General features: G+C 49.0%; 2 protein-coding genes across 2 annotated transcripts in view; both read right to left on the bottom strand.

Moving 5' to 3' along the window:
- Positions 1 to 21,349, bottom strand: part of AP3M2 (adaptor related protein complex 3 subunit mu 2) — a gene marked incomplete at its 5' end in the record, with an annotated part of 280,782 nt that overhangs the window by 103,585 nt on the left and 155,848 nt on the right. The window lies entirely within an intron of this gene.
- Positions 3,964 to 20,067, bottom strand: LOC133359429 (E3 ubiquitin/ISG15 ligase TRIM25-like). Its single transcript, XM_061577842.1, has 3 exons — positions 19,510 to 20,067; positions 12,988 to 13,083; positions 3,964 to 4,260 (listed from the first exon to the last, which is right to left on the bottom strand). Exons 1-3 carry the CDS (start codon positions 20,065 to 20,067, stop codon positions 3,964 to 3,966), a joined length of 951 nt encoding a protein of 316 aa, XP_061433826.1.

Below are 21,349 nucleotides of genomic sequence, written 5' to 3'. Positions count from 1 at the left end.
CCATCATACAGGCCATTCATCCACAAGAACTAGTACTATATGGCCTCCTACTCCCATTTCCTTTCCTCCCCTTTTTAGTTTGTTGGCTAATTTCCTCGACATGACACAATCCTCACCAGGACTGCACCCATTTGGACAGACACTGTACCTTGTGAAACACGATAAGATCATAATAGTGGCGGTTAACTTCTCGAAGAAGCTTGAAAACAACTGGCGATGATTGCCATCAATTTATTAATCCGCACGACCATTTCCATTACGTTGAAATTTCCTCTAGGAAGGTTTGTGCACACAGCACCGTCTGATTAAAATGTGACTGTTGTTGTGTGAGTTGTTCTTGTTTCTTTGGTAATGACATTGATTTTGGGCTATGCAAAGTCCTATTTGTGATGCAGCATCCTGTCATACAGCGTAATAGTGGTACATCTTGATTTTAAGCTTTCGTGACTGCAGGAATCCATACTCTTTGGTTCTAAGTAACTTTACTGAAAGAACACAAATGTGGTACATCCTTGTTGGTTTCAGTCACCATGTATTAATATCTCTACAATTAGTGTATTGTAACTCTCATAGGTGTTGAGCCTCGTGCTAAATAACTTTATACCATTTGATAAGGTTACTGTCACTGTGAATATTGGGTGATTATGTCGAATAACATTAGCCTATAGCCCTAGTGTCATGGTGATGTTATTCGAAGGCGGTTTAATTGCGGGAGGATATTACTCAAGGCCTAGGTGTAAAATAAACGGCCCGCCACTGCTATATAATATATAACGTGTTATGTTGCATTTTTTGTATTTTTTATATGCTGTGTGTCTGCTCTGTGTGTTGTTTACACTCAGCGATCTCAGCACCCACGGTTAATGTCCAAAATCGTCACTGTCTCACCATCTTTACCCCCCACGTACAAAGCGGGGTAAAGAGGCCGAGTGAACGCGTGGTGAATTGAGTACAAAGGCTCCATGGATTCGGCACGGTAAAACGACAGCAGCCCCGCCTCCCAGTTCAAATGAAGCCCGACTCTCCAAGGAGGATCCCTCACTGGCAGTGAGGTAAATACCCCGTTATGGCGTACTGAGTAGCTGTTGTCTTTACGTAATAAAATCCAGGATGAGTCGTTCCCTCCCAGGCTGGATGCTTCTCTGCCTGTCCGCGAGACCGCCTCGTACGCGACTCCAACTGCACACACTTCCGAGCCTCCCACATCCACCTCCCAGTAGTGCTGACCTGACGAGAAGCTGTCAGAGCACAGGGCTTGGTAGTACCAATCAAACCGATGCGGGTGATCGGGGCGACGCTGGGAGACGCTGGTCTTTGTCAGCGTCTTGAGGTCTGGAGAAATCTGGAGTTTGTTGTGGACGGAGTTTGGGTCCAGAACCGGCGAACATCCATCTGTAGTAAAGATAATAACAATGCATGTGTAATTACAGCACAAGTATAACAACAGCTGTTGTGTATTAAAATACATGCGCAGTATGTAATAAAGCATTCCCTAATACATATTCTAATATTCGGTAAAGTCACGTAGTCCTGCATAATGCACGGGCATAAGTAGTACTAATCACATACCTGCATGTTCCATGAATATGCCCATAGATATGCTAAATTCCTCTTGATATGCAAATTATTTTGTCAAAGCGCCCTTCCCCCCCCCTTCCAACCCAGCTTAAATATACGCTCCAAGCATGGTGCTGTTTCATTCAGACGCTGTCTCCCCGACAGACCTGGTCTTCACCTGATGACGGCTGCTTGCGTTGTGGCCGAAACGTCGTGAGAATTATTTATTATGTTTTATTTTATTATTTGTATTGTTTCCATTCTACGTGACTTTACCGAAAGAACCAAGAAGATGAATCCCTGCAGTCACGAAAGCTTTAAATCGAAACATATTCTAATACAAAATGGTCAAAATCATAGCATGTACATTACTTTGTCAATTACACTGCGGGACAAGGTTCTGCTGATGCCATGCGAGTCTTGTAAAATATTTCACCGTACTTCATGCTGCTCAGTCAGGCCATTGACTATCCTGGAAAGGAGTTAAAACTGAAGGTTGAAACCAGGATCCTAGTATCTGGGACTCAGCTGTTTGCACAGCACAGGCCACCCGTCTATACTGAAGCAAGAGTGATAAACTCACAGACGAGGGGCAGGGAGTTTGCCCGTGACTCTCTCGAGGGAGCGGATCGTGGGGGCGTCCAGTGGAGTAGGAGCTGGGGGCGGGGTTTTCTTTGGAGCATCTTTCCTGTGTGTACAACAATTAGGAAAATCGGTCAGCATCACCCCATATATCAGTACCGCATGTAATCGACGTTTTAAATACAGCATCGTTACATAGAACCCATGCCCCCATGGACAGCCCATGACTAACACACAGGGTCAGCACACAGAGCATCATCACCACATACATCATCAGATAGCCCACGGTCCACACACTGCGCGACCTCATGTGTTATCTGTGATGATTTATGAGCTATACCTGCACGTGTCCTTCAGACGCCCCTGTGGGATAGAGAGAAAGAAGCGTAAGTGTGATGCTATCTCCATCATTCGAATTAATTACGTGATTCCCATGACTGGCATATTGATATCAAGTTTTAGCCAACGGTCGCATTGCAAACAAATCAGTATCTTTCATCAAAGAGTGAAGCTATGTTCTCCAGCTCCGATCATCTGAACCCTTCATCTGAGAGTGTCATTATAATTAGTTTGCTACAACCACAGCCACCGTTTCAATAAACTTCACGTCTTGATGACTCCAATGTCAAGGACGCATTATGCAGGAATGACTCTTTCATCCGTACCTTGTTTACCAACCGTATTGCAGGACACCACATTTCTCTTTCTCCTTTCCTCATCCTTGAATTTCCCCCTTTACTAATCCAGAGTTCCTATAACTGTGCGTGTGTTGTAATTTGACATATTATCAATGCTATCAGCAGCAATCCACTTGTTTCCATAAGAGGGGTTTTTTTGGGGTTAGATCGAGTATAAATGTAAATGTGTCGTTAAAACCCGCCACCACCCGACACAGCCAACTAGTTAGGGTCGTCACGTAAACAGAATGTGTCAGTTCGTCACTAGTACAGCACTAACCAGTGTATTGGAGAGCCAAGCCACAACATTTACAATCTGAGTACGACGTTTCACCAATCTGAGTACGACGTTAATCAGATTGTAAATGTTGTGGCTTGGCTCTCCAACACACCGGTGTGCTGTACTAGTGACGAATTGACACGTTTTATTAACCTGACAACCCTTACTAGTTGGCTGTGTCGGGTGGTGGCGGGTATTAACGACACAACATTTATATATTTACGCGATCCAACCCTAAAAAAACCCTCTATTATGAATGACATTGGTCGCAAAACCCTCCTACGTGTTAAGCCACTTTTTTATACGCCTTGGGGGCCTGTGCTCAGCAACCGTAGTTGAACACACACACACATTTGTTAATATACGTGAACCTTTGAGCCAGGAGTCTCTATACTTCTGTAATAAGAACCATGTATGGCTCACGTGGCGATCGGCTTGCCGGTCCCGCTTTGTAGCCAATGAGGGGAGAGCCCGGGAGCATGGCCTCGGCGTGATCACGGCATGTTAGCTAAGATGATTGGCTTGGCCGATCTTTGCCTCAGCTAATGGGAAGCCGGATCAGAGGCGTGGTCCCGGGAATTGACGGGGAGTGATCTGGAGCGGTCGACGCTGACTACTGAGGATTGGCTTAGGAGTACCACGTGACCCAGGGGTTAAGAGGGGGAGAGACGGAGGGGTCGGGAGGAGACCTGTGAACGAAGAGAGCAGGAGCCACGCGCGTACGGGGCTCTGGGTGCCACGTGCGCGCGGTGCGACTTCGCTGGCTGTCTGCCCGCTTCACGTTGCCTGCCAGCAACGGGGAGTGTGTGTGTGTAACTGTGGAAGTGGAAAATAAAGGACTGATTCCAGAAGTCGTCTCGAGAAGGTTTATTGCACTTCTGAGGGCTCTGCCAAACTGGGGCACTCGCCCTGGCTTCGCGAGCGCTCTACCTGCAGGAACGTGAGCGGGTCCCCCTCCTCCTGAAGAGTGCGCAGGCGCGCGGCTGCTGCCTGTAGCTCGCTGATCTCGTGCTTGTGATGGGCGATGTTCTTGTCGATCTGGGACAGCAGCTCCTTCTCCTTCAGTTCCGCGCGATGTAAAGCCGCCTTCTCGTCTTCATCCAGTGCCTTTCTCAGGCGGGTGCACCTGATTTTGATTTGCTCCTTCACACCAGTCATTGATCCCTGTTGAGCAGGGGCGGTTTCTTCATTAGGGCAATTGGGCGACGCACCACCAATGTCATTCAACCACAGAGTCACGCTAGCCATCACTGTGCCTCTGGATATAGTCCAATCAGCGTCATGTCACGTTCTGTGGAGTACCGCCTCTTTTTGTGCGATTTCACTCCGGCTGAGAATCGCCCCGAGTGGCCCCATAGACTTACATTGAAAGATGTTTTTTTTCGAACGGCGGGCGCTCCAATGCATTCTCTATGGCTTCCGGGAGGGCTCGCCCTAACGTGCTTACGTCATCATACGTGCTAACGTCATCATACGTAAGCACGTTTCATCCAACAATATAATTTATCGCCACCTAGTGGAATCTTTAATAAAATAAACTTGAGTGGTTTGTTTCAATAGTGAGTATAGAAACAAACAAGATGTATTGTAAGAGTCACTTTATTTTTCATTATTATTAAAGAAGTGAAGTTGCCTTTACATGCTTAAGCTGTTAATTTATCCATTGCATGGGTGGACCTTATCCTTATCAATCATCCAGACATTTGCCCCCCCTGAGAGATTTTGCAGGAGCCGCCACTGCTGTTGAGACAAGCGTGGGTTTAAATCGTTCCCTATTCGTACAGCTCTAAAACATGCGACATTTGCTCTCCTTTGACCGATTAACAATGCCTGGACAGATCATTGCGTCGGTGATGACACAATAAAGAATCGTTGTGAGGCATTCACGTACGTGACATTTATCATTGCTAAATGCATATATAAGCAAAAATATCAACCTGATTGTCACCAAAATATTCATAGCTACCCATTAATTCATTGGTATTGTAGACTGGTGTGAGTGATGTAACATGTGTAATGCGGGCGTAAACGGCCCTCCGGAGGTGACGTCATGAGGGGAGGAGTTAGGTCACGTGGGGGGAGAGGGGTTAAGATATAGAAGCAGGGGAACCGGAAGAGGAGGAGAGTGACGGGGAACCAGGAACAGAGAGAGGCCACGAAGGGCGAAGCGGAGGGTGGCGAGATCGCCACGAACACGGGGGAGCGAGGATCGGCACCGTTGGCCAGCGGTGACCGACCCGAAGCAGCGAGGAGGCTGCAGTCAGCAGCGGGGCTGCACAGAGAGTCAGCAGCGGGGCTGCATACAGAGTCAGCAGCGGGTCTGCATACAATAGCAGCCAGAGGGTCTGCACATAGGGGTGGCAGCGAGAGTCTGCATAGGGGTAGCAGCGAGTCTGCAGGGAGGAGGTTACGGTAGATGAAGCAGAGAGTCTGCGGGAAGAGAAAGGAAGCTATAAAAGAGAATCAACAACCGGGGGCTATAAATACAGAGTTATAACAGAGTGCCGTGTGGGAGAAGACAAGAACCCAATAAAGGACACGAAGACAGAAAGAAGTGTCTGAGTCCTTTTATTACACTGGAGTCAGAAGTGAAACGGCATGGCGAAACAATTGAGGAAAAAGAATATTCCATCTCCGGCGTCGGATTCATCTTCGGACGACGACGATCTTCCTCCTGCGGTCGGCTTCACTTCGGCGGAGGGAGAGATCCGTGAGGGCCCGGGTGTCGAGGAGGTTGCCGCTTCGTCCGACCCATCTGCGTTGAAGGACGAGGATTTAAGATGGACTCGGATGGCGGAGCAACTGGCAACTCTCAAAAACGTCATCACTGAGTTGTGTGAGCTTGTCACGCCAAGGGCGGCGTTGGAAGGTGAGGGTGGTGATCGGCAGGAGCCCGGAGTGTCTTCGATGGCGCCGCCATCGGCCACGCGGCGTGAAGACGCCATCTTGGGCGTGGCGCACCACGGAAGGCGGGAAGCCGCCATTTTGGGGCCGCCGCGAGGATCGTCCGCCATCTTGGCGACACCACGTTGCGACGCCTTGCTGAACTTACCGCCGGAAGAGTCAGCGACGGACGGAAGCAAGCCAAGGAGTCGCAGTCGTCACCTTACAACCGTCAAAGAATTCTCCATCGGGGGCGATTGGAGTGCGTTCGCCTGTAGATTTTTGGCGGCGGTACGTACGGCAAGGTGGACGGACGCTGAGGCACTGGAGGTGCTCCCGACTCTTCTTGATGATGAGTCCGTTCGTTTTTTTCGCTCTATAAAAGCTGCGAAGAAGAAAACTCTGCGAGGGGTGTTCGAGGAAATGGCGGACGCGTACGAGCCACCGGATGACGCCCATCGCCGATTCGTGCAGCGGCAACGCGCACCTGAGGAGTCACCTGTGGCGTACAGGGGCGCCGTGTTGGAACTTGCTATGGCCGCTTACCCGGAGACGGAGCCTGACCTGCTGGAACCTCTCATCTTGGGGAAGATGTTGGAGTTGTCCCGAGATCTTGGCATTCCTATGCCAGCGTGCGGTCACGAAAAACTCACGTCCCGGGCCGCAGCCAAGTGTCTTGACGCCCAGTTCAATCTCCGCCGCTGGAAACAGGTCACGGCGTGGACGGGCGGTCCTGTTGTCGATGGGGGGGCCGTAGGGTGGGACCCTACAAAGGCCGTGTACGTGCCGGATGCGACCGGCCAGAAGGAGTTGTCGGCTGCCTCTGCTCCGTGGCCGGGCCGGAGCGGGCCGGGGCCGCGGGCTCCGCCGCCGGTGCGGCCGCGTCGGGACGGGGTGCCCGTTGCGCGCCGCCCCGACGTCGACTGCTTCCGTTGCGGCCGTCGGGGCCACTATGCCAGGGACTGCTGGGCCCGGGTTCCGGGGCCGCCCCAGCAGGAGGCCTCGACAGCGGACGCCCCAAAGAAAGACCCTCCAGCACAGGCAAGTCGGTGCGCACCAGACACCCGGCAAGGCCTGACACCTCACTCATCGCCGTTGTTATGCGACTCGGATGTTGTTAAATGCTGGAGGCCAGTATCTGAGCCTTGTCGCTCGATAACGCAGTGGCGTAAGCTGGCTCGGCGGGTTGTCGCGGCCGCTACCGGTTCGTCCACTGTACCTGGGTCCATCCAAGGGGTGGACGTACGTATTTTGGTGGATTCCGGTGCGTCCGCGACCATTATTTCGGATGTGATATTCCATCTTTTGAACATCCCACCGGGGGCCGTGAGGCCGGCTTACGCTTCCTGCATCGCTGCGAACGGGGGTAGTATGGGCATCGTGGGACAGGTGGACGCTAACATTTCTATCGGGGGTGTCTCGGCCTCGGGCGTTGTGTTGATTTCGAGGTCCCTGGCGGTTCCTTGCCTGTTGGGTACGGATTTTTTGGCTAAGATGCCCATTCTAATTAGAATCAATGAAAATTGCATAGAACTACCGGGGGGCCGGAAATTGGCATTTTTACAGTCCGCCTGGGGGCGACCGGCTCCTGTCACCCAGGTGCAGGCGCTATCGGAAGTTTCGGTTGATATTCCACCTGGCTCGCAGATGCTCATTCCCTTGCGATACCGGAAGCCGGTTCCGGGTCGGCAGGGTGCTTTTGGGATTTTGCTGTCGCCGTCCGCCGCGGTTACGGGCGGCTTAGCGCTGGTAGGGGCGCAAACTATTGTCCGTCCAGATCAGCGCCCGTTTTTGCAGGTGTTAAATGCGAGTGCTGAAAGCGTGTGTGTGCCGGCTGGTACCGTTGTGGCACATGCCACTACGGCGTTTACGGCTCAGAGTGACCTGCCGGACGGGGGGCTGGTGGGTGGTGTTTCACACGATGGAGGGGTTGATGATCGTTGGATCGCCGAATTATGTGGGGAAAATTCGGCCCTTTCCGCCGAGCAGCGTTGTGCGATTCATAAATTATTATCGAGCTATTCCGATGTGTTTAGCTCGGACGATTTGGACTTGGGACGCACCTCGCTGCTCTCTCATCATATCGACACGGAGGACGCTGCCCCTATCCGTTTGAACTCGCGTCGGATAAGTCCGGCTGAGCGTGAGCATGTTCGAGGGGCAGTGGAAGACATGTTGAAAGCGGATATTATATCTCCGTCTAATAGCCCGTGGGGCGCGCCTGTTGTGTTGGTTAAAAAAAAGGATGGTAAATTGCGATTTTGTGTGGATTTTCGGAAGTTGAATAAAGTGTCGGTGGCAGATGCGTATCCCCTGCCGCGTATGGACGATTCTCTCGACGCCTTGTCAGGGGCTAAGTTTTTTTCAATGCTAGATCTCTCTTCGGGCTTCTGGCAGCTCCCCCTTGATGAGCCCTCGCGAGAAAAGACAGCTTTCCGTACGCCGCAGGGGTTATTCCAATTTAACTGTCTTCCGATGGGGTTGAATGCTGCCCCTGCCACTTTTCAGAGGTTGATGGAGTTGGTATTGACGGGGTTGCAGTGGGAGACATGTCTCATTTATTTAGATGATATTATAGTCTTCAGCCGCACATTTGATGAGCATTTACTGCGGTTGGAGGCTGTATTCGCCAGAATGCGTTCTGCTAATTTGAAATTCAAGCCTAAGAAATGTCACCTACTGCAACGCTCCGTTCGATACTTGGGACATATTGTTAGTGCGGACGGGGTGGCCACGGATCCAGAGAAAACTGCGTGTGTCCGGGATTGGGCAACCCCGGCCACGGTGGGTGATGTGCGTCGGTTTTTGGGGTTCGCCTCATATTATCGGAGGTTTGTTCCGAATTTCGCTACTATCGCCAGGCCTTTGCATCTCCTTATTGGGAAGGGGCATAAATTTGTGTGGGGACCGCCGGAGGAGGCGGCGTTTCGGAGCCTGCGCGATTTACTGGCTACTGCACCGACGTTGGATTATCCGGATTTTGGACATCCCTTCATTCTGGATACTGATGCGATGGTATTGGGGCGGTGTTGTCCCAGTCAAAAGGTGGTGTTGAGCGTGTGGTGGCGTATGGGAGTCGAGTTTTGTCTCCCGCGGAAACCCGTTACTGCGTCACTCGCAGGGAACTTTTGGCCATTGTTTTTTTTCTCCGCCAATTTCGACAGTATCTGTACGGTCGGTCGTTTATTGTCCGCACGGACCATGCGGCCTTGCAGTATGCTCTTAAGATGGACCAGCCATCCGGACAATTGGCGAGGTGGCTGGACACGCTGCAAGAATTTTCCTTCCAAATTCATCATCGGAAGGGTGTGCGTCACGCTAACGCGGACGCACTTTCCAGGTTGCCGCAACAATCCCCTTGTGCGTGTGCGTCGGGGACGCATAGGTGTGGACCGATTCAGCTCCCCCCTCAGCCTGTCGCGCTGTCGGTGGATGTTCTCGAAACTCCGCTTACACCGGGACCGGTTGATGGGGGACCGACTGACGGGATTTTGCGTCTTCCGAGGTCTGTGTGGATTCGGGAGCAAATGTTGGACGATTCTTTGGTGTCGTTACGAAAACGAACGGAGAAGGCGGGTAAGGAACTCGGTGCGGGTGGTATTTCGGAAACTGCTCTCCGAGATGGGTTGCTGATGTGGAGGGAAGGGATACAGGAACACTGGCGTCTCGTTGTACCTGCGTCATTGCGGTACGAGTTGATCAGATCTTTGCACTGTGACACACTTTTACATCTGGGGGTGCAGAAAACCCTATTGACGCTGCAACGAGACTATTATTGGCACGGCATGACGACAGATGTCGTCGGTCACGTTCGCGCGTGTCTCGATTGTGCCCGCCGTAAGCCGCCAAAAACATCCATATGTTCCGCCGATACAATCGATTCAAGTATCTCGGGTTAATGAGCTGGTGGCGTTAGATATTTTGGGACCCTTTCCGCCATCCGCTAAGGGAAATAAGTATTTACTGGTGGGGGTGGAGTACCTCTCCCGCTGGCCGATGGCCTGGCCTTTGCCTGACCAGTCAGCGGCGTCTATCACTGACGCCTTTCTATTTGGGGGAGGTGTGTGCGGCTCTTGGAACTAAAAAGATACGGACATCCCCCTACCACCCACAAACGGATGGTATGGTGGAACGGTTGAATCGGACTCTGTCCGCCATGCTGTGCCATACGGTCGGGGAAAATCAATCTGATTGGGATTTGCATATCCCTGGGGTGCTTTCGGCGTATCGCATGACGCCGCACGCGGCTACTGGATACTCGCCGTTCTTTCTTATGTACGGCCGTGAAAATGTGCCGCCGATTAATGAGCAGTTGGGAACCGGTGCGAGGGGACCTGTTAAGCCTCTTCCTGAGTATATTCAGGACAACGTTCGCCGTGTCACTGAGGCGAGGGAAAGAGCCCGCATGGCTACAGCCAAAGCCCAGGCCAGGAATGAGCGGTGTGCCCGACGTTCGAAGGGGGAGTGCCCCTGGAAAAAGGGGGACCTGGCCTGGCTTCATTGCCCGCAGGTGCGGCCAGGTACCTCTCCTAAATTACATAAACCGTGGCAAGGTCCGGTCCGCCTCATTGAGGTTCCCAACCCACAGTCGGCGCGTGTTCAGGTTGGTTCGCGGCGCTGGTTCGTGCATACATCCCGGTTGAAGCCATACATTGCCCCGCGGCCGGATGCGTCATCTCCCGAAGTTGCCTTGCCGGGGTCTGTTGCTGCCGACTCGCCCTTGCCTGTGTCTGCTGACCTTGCGAGAGCGCCTGTCGTACCCTTCACAGACAAGCCGGCCGTGACGCCGCAGGGAGGAGGACGTTCCGCTCGTGGGATGCCGACCGGAGCCGCAGAACCTACGGGACCTGCAGCTCTTCCTATCCCTCCGCGGACGCAATTACGGGATGTCTCTGGACGCGACCGGGACAGTGGCGGGCCTCCAATGGCGACGGATGAACTCGCTCCCATCGCCCTTAAAACCCTTCCACGTTCCCGCTCAGCGGGTGGGCTGCCGACCGTCCGGGACGGCCCGGCTACCCGTACTCGCTCGAAATCCCTCACGTTTTGTTAAAATTGTGTTGTGTTGTGTTCTTGTTATATTGTTGTTGCATGCTTCGTGTCTTTTTACGTGTTGGTCCTTTACACCCGCATTGCTTGTCAGGTTGCAATTCAGCCGAGGTCGGCTGGATTTTCTTTATGGGGGAGGGTGATGTAATGCGAGCGTAAACGGCCCTCCGGAGGTGACGTCATGAGGGGAGGAGTTAGGTCACGTGGGGGGAGAGGGGTTAAGATATAGAAGCAGGGGAACCGGAAGAGGAGGAGAGTGACGGGGAACCAGGAACAGAGAGAGGCCACGAAGGGCGAAGCGGAGGGTGGCGAGATCGCCACGAACACGGGGGAGCGAGGATCGGCACCGTTGGCCAGCGGTGACCGACCCGAAGCAGCGAGGAGGCTGCAGTCAGCAGCGGGGCTGCACAGAGAGTCAGCAGCGGGGCTGCATACAGAGTCAGCAGCGGGTCTGCATACAGTAGCAGCCAGAGGGTCTGCACATAGGGGTGGCAGCGAGAGTCTGCATAGGGGTAGCAGCGAGTCTGCAGGGAGGAGGTTACGGTAGATGAAGCAGAGAGTCTGCGGGAAGAGAAAGGAAGCTATAAAAGAGAGTCAACAGCCGGGGGCTATAAATACAGAGTTATAACAGAGTGCCGTGTGGGAGAAGACAAGAACCCAATAAAGGACACGAAGACAGAAAGAAGTGTCTGAGTCCTTTTATTACACATGTAATGGTTCTTTAAAAGGGCTACACAGTGCATCTGAACCTTTAAAGAAATATGACGTTTATGCACAAAAAATGTAATCTGCTAAACTAATTTTTTTTGTAGCCACAATATTGGGTGGTGGATTCAGATGTAACGTCATTCGTTTGATAAATGGGGGAAGCCCGGAACGAGACACTAATACAGGAGTCACTCAGTTAACAGTGAAATCGGTTAACGAGTTTTCGATTAATGTTTAGGCTTCCATAGGATCCCATGGTTTCGACTAACGGTAAAATGTTGACTATCGATATTTTTACGTTCTATGTACGTGGGTGCCAATTTCGGCCAATCGTAAGTAAGTCGGTGCTGACCACGCCTCATTCGATCAGCAACGCACCATTTATGAGCGTTCAGACCTCGACTGCCTTTGTTTTCAACTGTACGTTTTCTGTTTAGGCAGTGGAAACGGCTCTCTTGCAAACTCTGTGATTTTTACGTATTTTTCAACTCAGAAGTGAATTCGATTAACAGTTATTTCGGTAAACAGTAGTTTTCGTGGAGTGGATAAAAAACGTTAACCATTGGACTACTGTATTGCTTTATCTTAACATAATTTGAATAGCGCCTTATACAAGGCACTTTACACAGAATTAACAATATTACGTATGAATGTAATGGTGGAGATGAGGTTACTGAAATAGATGACAGAAAGCAATGAAATCGGTGAAAGCAAAATTTAAGTGATGACGAGCGGATTGAATGAAAGGGAAATGAGTGAGAGCCATGAGAAAATGTAGAGGGAAAAGTCGCGATGGCGGATATGCGGTGGAAATTAAGGGGTTGTGTGGTGAGCTCGGGAAAATAAGTGAGTTTTGAGTGCGGAGTGGAAACTAGCGAGTGAAGGAGATTATCTTCTTGGTTCTTTCGGTAAAGTCACGTAGAAGGGAAATAATGAAATAATAAAAATAAAACATAATAAAATAATTCTCACGACGTTTCGGCCACAACGCAAGCAGCCGTCCTCAGGTGAAGAACAGATCTGTCGTGAGAATTATTTGATAATGTTTTATTTTTATTATTTCCCTTCTACGTGACTTTACTGAAAGAACCAAGAAGATGAATCCCTGAAGTCACGAAAGCTTTAAATTGAAGGAGATTAGTTAATGTTGAGGGGAAGTTTGTTATACGAAGTTCACTTGAAACTACGGAGTTGTTCTCAAACGGAGAGTCACAGATCTCACACAAGGTGGAGGTTATGGGGTCACAGAACCTGCACGTCCTCGCGAGTGGCCTCCATGCGTCCAACAGACGCCTCCGCCTCCCTCCTCTTCTCCTCCACCGCTCGCGTCTCCTCTCCGACTTGATCCTGTAGGAGGCGAGATGTTAGTTTGTAGTCCTTCTCTTGCACCTCCAATTAGCACGGTTGGCAACTTATGGTGCGAAAGAAGTATAACATACATACGTCACCAGTAGAGACTCCAAACTCTGTATGTATGTAGAACTTATTTCGCACCACACGTAGAAAACCGTGTTCATCAGAGGAATGACAACACGCTAAATGCAAAAAGGAGTTTTAAAGAATTTCGCTTTTAATTATGATTTCAAAGTGCATGGCTGCAGTTGCTTCCCTATATCGGAAGGAAGAGCGTTCCAGATGGCCGCAGAAATGCATCCGAAAACGCCTCGCTATGCAGTGACTGTCGTCGAACGATGGCCAGTCAAAAAGCCGCGACTGCAAGGATGACCGGAGTTTGCGTGATGACGGTGTTTGCTCCTTGATTACCTTCTCTCAACCCCACTCCACAGACCCCTTCCACGGCGGGATGGTGACATCGCCTCGCCGTAGCATGGTTGCCCTCGTTGCAGATGTTCACAGTTCAAGCCCAGTGCCTGCCCTGATTAATACTGCTGTACATTAACCATTGAAAAATGATGCTACGCGCCGTCTGTTTCACTCACAGTGGACACTAAAGATCCCTCCTCTTGGTTATTTCGGTAAAGTTACATAGAAGGGAAATAATAAAATATTAAAAATGAAGCATAATAAAATACAATTCTCACGACTTTTCGGCCACAACGCAAGCAGCCGTCCTCAGGTGAAGAACAGGGCTGTCGGAAAGACAGTGTCCGAATGAACACCACAAAGCTTGGCATCGTATATTTAAGCTGTGTTAGAGGAGGAGAGCTCCTTGACAAAGGAATTTACATATCAACAGATGAATTTAGTATATTTATGGAAAATGCAGATATGGGATTAGTCACTATTTGTGGAATGTGTAGGTGGTTGGGGGGTCTCAAAGTCATATTATGCTCGTGTATTATGTAGGATTAGCAGTCAGAAAGGGAGGAAGTAGGATTAGCTGTAATAAAGGGAGGGAAATTTTTATAGTAAGGAGCTACAGCAGCCAAACCACCACATCAATATAATCAATATACGCAATATACTCTCCAATAAGCTGAGCTACTAACAGTACGTCATACATTACACTTATACGTCGCAAAAAATATAATATGCCTCCAGCTAAACTTTTTTCTTACATCACACGGATATACCCCATACTATACACTGCCATAGACAAACACAACATTAAATTACACACTGCGTTACTATACACCACCCTAAACTAAAGATCTCGTGATATAATGTGTGTGTTGGTGGGTCATAGTCCAAATAGGCCAAGTGTCCTGCAAATGTTCTCCATCGGGATTTTTTACACCCGGCAATCATCACCCCCTAATGGCAAATCATGGCAGGATCCTCCTGGTTAAGACAGTCCTGAGACTCAGCAAGGCTTTTCTTGTTCTTTCGGTAAAGTCACGTAGAAGGGAAATAATAAAATAATAAACATATCAAACAATACAATTCTCACGACGTTTCGACAGCAACACAAGCAATCATCATCAGGTGTGAATTCACAGCAAGAAATTTTGAAATTTGGAATTTTCTTGCTGTGGATTTCACACATGATGATTGCTTGTGTTGCAATCATCATCAGGTGTGAATTCACAGCAAGAAAATTTGAAATTTTGAATTTTCTTGCTGTGGATTTCACACCTGATGATGATTGCTTGTGTTGTAGTCGAAACGTCGTGAGAATTTTTTTTGTTTTATATATTTTTTATTTTTTTATTTCCCTTTTACGTGACGTTACCGAAAGAACCAAGAATATTAATCCCTGCAGTCACAAAAACTTTAAATCAAAATTTAAGGATTTTTTTCTGGTTTAAACAAGCAGACAGAACGAAAATATATTTTGTTGCACTATCATTCGTTACCATGTCGCTTCTGAACAATAAGTTAATACCTCAGTGGACTTTGTCTGGTAGGATGGGGATGGTTTAATGTTGTATTTGTCTGTGTTTGGGTGATTTGTTTACCTACCTATACTTTGCACTACTATCGTGTCTTGGTATTGTGTTTGTTGTTGTAACGTTCTTACCCCGTGCCTCTACTGAACATCTGTGAAAAAGAGCCTTATAGCTTATCGGATTCCTCCAAAAACACGTTCCTTCGGAGTGGGCAGGTAGGAACTTGGTTGGACAGCGCATTCGTGCACGACAGACAAATATGCACGACAGACAAATAATCCCTGGTGGGCAGTGTGGAACCTGTTGTTCTTACCTGTGTACAAGATCACTTGACTTGAGGTAGCCAGGCAGCCAGCCAGTTAGCCAGCCCCCTTAACTATCGGCCCCTCTCCCTTGCTTAGGCCCCTCCTCTGACCCCCCCCTCAGGCCCTTCTCCTGACTCCCCCCTTCCTTAGGCCCCTCCCCTGACCCTCCTCCCTTAGGCACCTCCCCTCTCCGTACCCGGCAGTTGGTCTCCACCAATCAAAGAGCTGTTTATATTATATATATATATATTTATGCACGACAGACAGTCAGACAGACAAAAAATCCATGGTGGGCAGTGTGGAACATATTGTTCCTTCCTGTATAAATACATATTCTGGATCTGATAACTGGAACGACCATGAACCTACCCTACGCGGGGACAATGGCGCAACACCCCGCCAGCACACGCGGGTACCGACCACCTGCTTAAAGAGAAGTAGCGCAGGAGACGTTTGACGGAGGCAACACGTATTTATTAACAATTGGGTACTATACAGTACGTAGCGCACCCTAACACTGGAAGGGGTAACGGCCCCTTCACCCGGTTCTATCCGAGGCAGTGTCCCTCGGCTAACGTTTCCCTGTTAGCTCCTTCACTCCTCTAACCCAGACCATCCTATAGAGGCCAACTCACCTGGCCCAGCTTCGGCTCAGGTCTGACCCTCACCCCTCTAACCCAGACCATCCTATAGAGGAGGCTAACTCACCTGGCCCAGCTTCGGCTCAGGTCCGACCCTCACAACACGAGCCTAGACCTCACAAGGACACATACCTCGCTGCTCTGAGGTCGCCCCTGGCTTGCCCTGCTCGGCTCTTACAAGAGCAGCGAGTCAGGGTAGTCCCAAGGCTAGCTAGTTGGTCTTCAGTCTTCACTGGCTCTTTTGAGGCCAGATGGAACCCCCGCTCACCTTCCTCGGAAGTTTAAAACGACAGAGGGGTGGAGACGCCCCGGTGACGGGATGAAGCGGATGGGCCCGAGATGGAGGAGAGGATTCATACTCTTAGTTTTTTCGGTAAAGTCACGTAGGTAAAATATTTTTTTAATAAAAATTTATAAAAATAAAAGAATTAATTTTAATTTCAAATTTTAACCTACGTGACTTTACCGAAAAAACTAAGAGTATGAATCCTTGCAGTCACGAAAGCTTCAAATCTAGAAGAGGATGTAACCCCATCTCACAAAAGCCGCGTGTATGTTATATCATTTGTAATGTGTGTGTGGCCCTTCGTCACACCCTCCCTACACCCCGATCTACCCCGAGAACGTTGGTTACTGTTTTTCCCACCTCCCTTCACCCCCCCCCCTCTCACCACCCATCAAAGAGCACAAACTCATGAACTCTGACCATCCTGCCGCCCATGTGTTGGGCACCGAGAATGTTTTTCTCCCCATTCCTAGACTTTGTGCAAGTGCCGGAAAGGCCACCCTTACCCCACCCCCCCTTTGCATTGTACCAGACTTGTGTGTGTGCATACCTCAATAAAAAAAAACTTTATATTTTTTTAAATATATAATTTTGATGACGTTTATACCCCAATGGCGCTATTGCTGGGGAAAGTCCCTTGTTTATGTTCTGTGTGTAGCGTTTCCATGGCTAACATTGCTGCAACTGCCAATTTTGAATACCCTGTAAAAAAAGTGTCAATCTCTGTGTGTCAAAAATAGCTTTCAATATACGCGGAATCCACAACATTATAAACCTTGCGATATTTAATTGTAATTATAGCGACAACTTCGACAAACATTTTCACGCGAGCACATTTAGTGGACATGGGGCCGTGAATGACTCTCGCCCTGTCAGAGGTCGATGCCTTACGCGAAACAACCTTTTCCCCATGGAAGCTACAGCAACGGCCATTGTGTCAACTCCTTTAATGTCGACATAGAACCCTGGGTATCTGAGAAGCCCCATACATGGTCTCTGCCCACACTATGCTGAAAAAAAAGATCTTTACATATGTAATAAAAGACTCCTTCAGGCGATGCTGGTCTCCGTTTGTCTTTTATTCAGGTTCTTCTCCGCACCCCCCACTGGCCTCCTCTCGGACCAGTGTCGTCTCGCGCGCGCCCCGCGCACGCTCCCTCTCGCGTGCAACGCACGCTCCCTCTCGCGTACTATGCATGCTCTCTCTCGCGTGCCACGCACGCTCCTCCGTTAGCTCCTCTATTCCCGCACTCCGCACACTGCTGGCCGACGGCGTGCAGAGGTCCTTCGGCCATGTGGCCGATGGCGCGGATCTTTCCTCACCACCCAACGTGGCTCAGCCTCTTAACTTTCCCGACTGCCCCGATCTCTTCCGGGCTCCCACATATTCATTCTCCCCACGTGACCCTGACTCCTCTCCTTCCGGATCGTCAGATCCGGCCTTCCCATACTACTCCGCTGGCTCCGCCCCCATTTACCTCGCCTCCCATTGGAGCCGAGGTGGACGGTGGCCCCTCCGACACGCCCCGCAGACCAGGCTCCGCCCCCCCAATACCCCGGGCCGTGTGATTGGACCAGAGCCCAGCAACAACCCCATTTACGCTCGCATTACACATATGGACGAATTGGCGGTAGCATAGCACACCAGTCCTCATAAAACACTGACGATGTAGCAGTTGCCCTTGGGTGAGCTGCTGCAGAATCTATCCATCAGAAATTGCATTAAATTCAGCAGCCGCTTTCTCATTGGAACGTGTGACATGAGTCGTAATCTTCGTGATGCCACCGTCCGCCAAAAAACCATTCCCGAAACGAACTGAGGCACCATCTTACCAAGTCTAGGGCACGAGTCAAATCTGCCTTTGGAACATAGACAGCCGAGCGTCATCGGGCTGGGTGCTGCTATACGGCAACAGACTGTGAAACTTCGTGTTAAGCCGCTCATAACATTCGTCGTTCCGACTGCTTCGACATCACGAGAAGTGACTTTGACGTAACCCATCGGATTTTCTGACCGGGGTTGCGAATCATAGGAATTGAATAATTATTGCAAAAAACTCCAATATAGTATGCCACCGCCACATGCTAAACATATAAATATAGACTCGGTGAATCCGATAACCGAATTAAGTATCTTTACTCAATGCAGATTCATCAACCGATTAACTTTTTAACAGCCAACGTTTGTGAAATTGCTTTGTTTCTATCGTCACCAAATTCTCTAGTTTTATTTTGGTCCTCTTCACGCATGGCACTTTGAGATATTGTAAAGAAGGGTGCCTAATAAATGCAAAACATTATCATTATTATGACCCATGCTAGGAGGTGATAATAAATTGCAGGTTCCAACCTCATACATTTACTTAATCTATACTCTTAGTTCTTTCGGTAAAGTCACGTAGGTAAAAAATGAGATTAAAATTAATTAAAAAATAAAAATCACGAAGTTTCGGAGGCAACACAAGTCTCCGTCCACCTGATGATGGAAACTTGTGTTGCCTCCGAAACGTCGTGATTTTTTATTTAATTTTTTATTATTTTTATTAATTTTAATTTCATGTTTTACCTACGTGACTTTACTGAAAGAACTAAGAGTATGAATCCTTGCAGTCACGAAAGCTTCAAATCTAGAATGTACTTAATCTCTGCAAGCCGTGGCTTTGAACATTGAGGAGGCACAGGAAACCACAGAGAAGCGAGAAGGCAGACAAAACTGGCGCCAACATTTTCCCAGCCTTTGTGGCCTCGAGGATTGGGATGTTTGGGAAACGCCATTAATGAATGATTATATTTTTTTATCTGGGAAAGGAAAGTAAAGGTAAAAAAACAATAAACGAAGAATGTTTAGGGTTAGGGGGGATACAGTGGGGACAATCAATTCCCATACAGATGGAAACAGATTGAGATTAATCCACACGCGAACCAGGGTTATGGCACCGTGACTCCCCCACCCCCGGGGAAGGGAGTTTCACGACATTTTTGCAATCCACCACCAACACTCACCGCCCCTCTACAGTGCTGGATTACAGGCACGCACAAACACCCGACCGTACAACAAAAACTGCCGATCACAAACGAGGCCAGCGATATCACCTGTGCCGACTGAAAAGTCTGAAAGGGAAGCAACGGTGGAGAAAGAAACCAATCCACGCCCATTAATTCCAAGACATTGTTGTGAGCCCAGTTCAAGATTTTTATTAGCTCGTGTCGCTGCGTGGTTTTCCTTTGAGTGACTTCGCAGAAGGCCTCACCTTCTGCGTCTCGTGCTCTTGCTCCAGCGTGCTGACATTGTGCACTTTGTGTTCGGCGATGGTGCAGTCCCTGCAAACCAAACTCGCGTCCTGCTTGCAGTAGAACCCGAGCTCTTTGTTGTGCCTCTTGCACTTGCGTTCGGGGTTCACATCTGGCGGAACGAGGACGTGCTCCTTAAACTTCTCCCTTTCGAGGTGAGGCGCGAGGTGCTCCGTGCAGAAAGACGTCTCACACTTGAGGCAGGTCTTCACTGCAGGAGTCTTGCCTTCTGGGCAGTGGTCACAGAAAATAACAGCAGCAGCAGCCATGGTCTCGGTCACTCGCAGCTGATCTATGAGGTTGGCGAGCGTCACGTTCCTAGTCAGCTGGGGTCGTTGAGGAAAGGTCACTCGACACTGCGGGCAGGAGTAGGAGACGGCCAGCTTCCAGGTGGCTTCCAGGCACTGGAGGCAGAACGAGTGTCCGCAGCTCAGCGTAGAGGGGCGATCAAACGTGCCCAGGCAGATAGAGCAGGTCAACTCACTATCTACACCATCACCGGGAGACGCGCTCGCCATGATCTCGGGCTTAACCTCGGAGTCAGGCGCTCACTGGTTTGGAGACGCTGTGTGAGCAGCTCATACAGCAATGCCGAACAAGACAATGAACTGACTTTGCCTGCAGTTGAGGTATAAACGCCACGAGACACGCCCTGGAATGTTCCACAAGACGGCCGTACTCACCTGTGTGGGTGTAGCGATATAGTCACGCACTGTGTTAAGTTTTACCAGTTCTCAAGTTGTATCACATTTATACAAACCCAGCAGCAGCGAGGGAGACAGCAATGATGGTTTGTCACACAGAGTAGGGTGAGGCTGTGCGCATTTCCAGAGCGGAACGGCACCTTGTAGAAACATTCTGATTAAAAGGTTAACTTGTTTTTCTCATGTGTTTCTTTATCTGTTTTTATTTCAAAGTATGTTTTAAGCAACAGCGTTTTTAATTGTTTTCAATCTTTATCAACTAATATTTAAACTTTTGTTTTCATGCATCATTATGTTAGTTTTACACAACACTTCAACGTTGTCAAAATCAATTGAGTTGACAATCATGTTCTGCCACTGCCAACAGTTGTGTTTGAAATAATTGAATATTTATTTGGTGTTCTTTTAGTCTTACGCTGATCTTACGTCTAGGCTGACCAATATAGCATCTGTCACATAAACAATTAATCCGATATATACCTTCTGTTAGTAATTTAGGCAATTCGTCTATAGTGCAAGATCCTAGTTTTTTTTTATTTTGTGTACTGTACCAAATCTTACTTTAATGTTTTGCTTTTGTAAAACACGGGCTAATTTGTCAGTTACTCCTGAGAAGGATGGCATTTAAAATTTGTAACACTTTGATCGCTTTCAGCAGTGTTGCTTTGCGTTCGTGATTTAGCATTTAGTGCTCTGTTAATTGAGCATTATTGTAGCCATTCTGCCTTAGTGCTTCTTTAACATGTTTAATCTCTCTCACTAGACTTTCACCATCTGACACTGTTTTAGCCCGATGTATGAGTGTCTTGATAAGGGAGGATTTCTGAGCTGGGCATCAGTGTGCGTTCGCTTTCGGTAAACGCTGTGTGTTATTTTGCAATTTAGACCATGTCCAAGCAAAAATATCTAGGAACGGGAGTGTGTTATTCACCTCCATTTCTATGGTGAACTGGATGGCCGGGTGTTTTGCATTGAGATGATTTAGAAAATCATTAAGTGTATATTTACCATGTGGCAAGACAACCAAAGTGTCATCAACATATCTAAACCAAAAATATGGTTTTAATGTACTCGAGGCAAGTGCTCTTGCTTCAAA

This window comes from Lethenteron reissneri, chromosome 65 (genome assembly GCF_015708825.2).
Source record: "Lethenteron reissneri isolate LAM-NWPU_2019-01 chromosome 65, ASM1570882v1, whole genome shotgun sequence".
In the NCBI taxonomy this organism is placed as follows: domain Eukaryota; kingdom Metazoa; phylum Chordata; class Hyperoartia; order Petromyzontiformes; family Petromyzontidae; genus Lethenteron; species Lethenteron reissneri.
Note: the sequence above shows the minus strand (reverse complement) of the source record. Positions and strands in the feature narration are given on the sequence as shown.

Bases quoted from the DNA above. Each gene is read 5' to 3' on its own strand.
- LOC133359429 (XM_061577842.1), bottom strand. From the start codon at position 20,067: ATGGCGAGCGCGTCTCCCGGTGATGGTGTAGATAGTGAGTTGACCTGC. The intron at 13,084-19,509 runs GTGAGGCCTTCT...CGCCTCCTACAG, and splicing joins AAGAGCACGAGACGCAGAAG to GATCAAGTCGGAGAGGAGAC. The intron at 4,261-12,987 runs GTTCTGTGACCC...CCTGCTCAACAG, and splicing joins CCACTCGCGAGGACGTGCAG to GGATCAATGACTGGTGTGAA.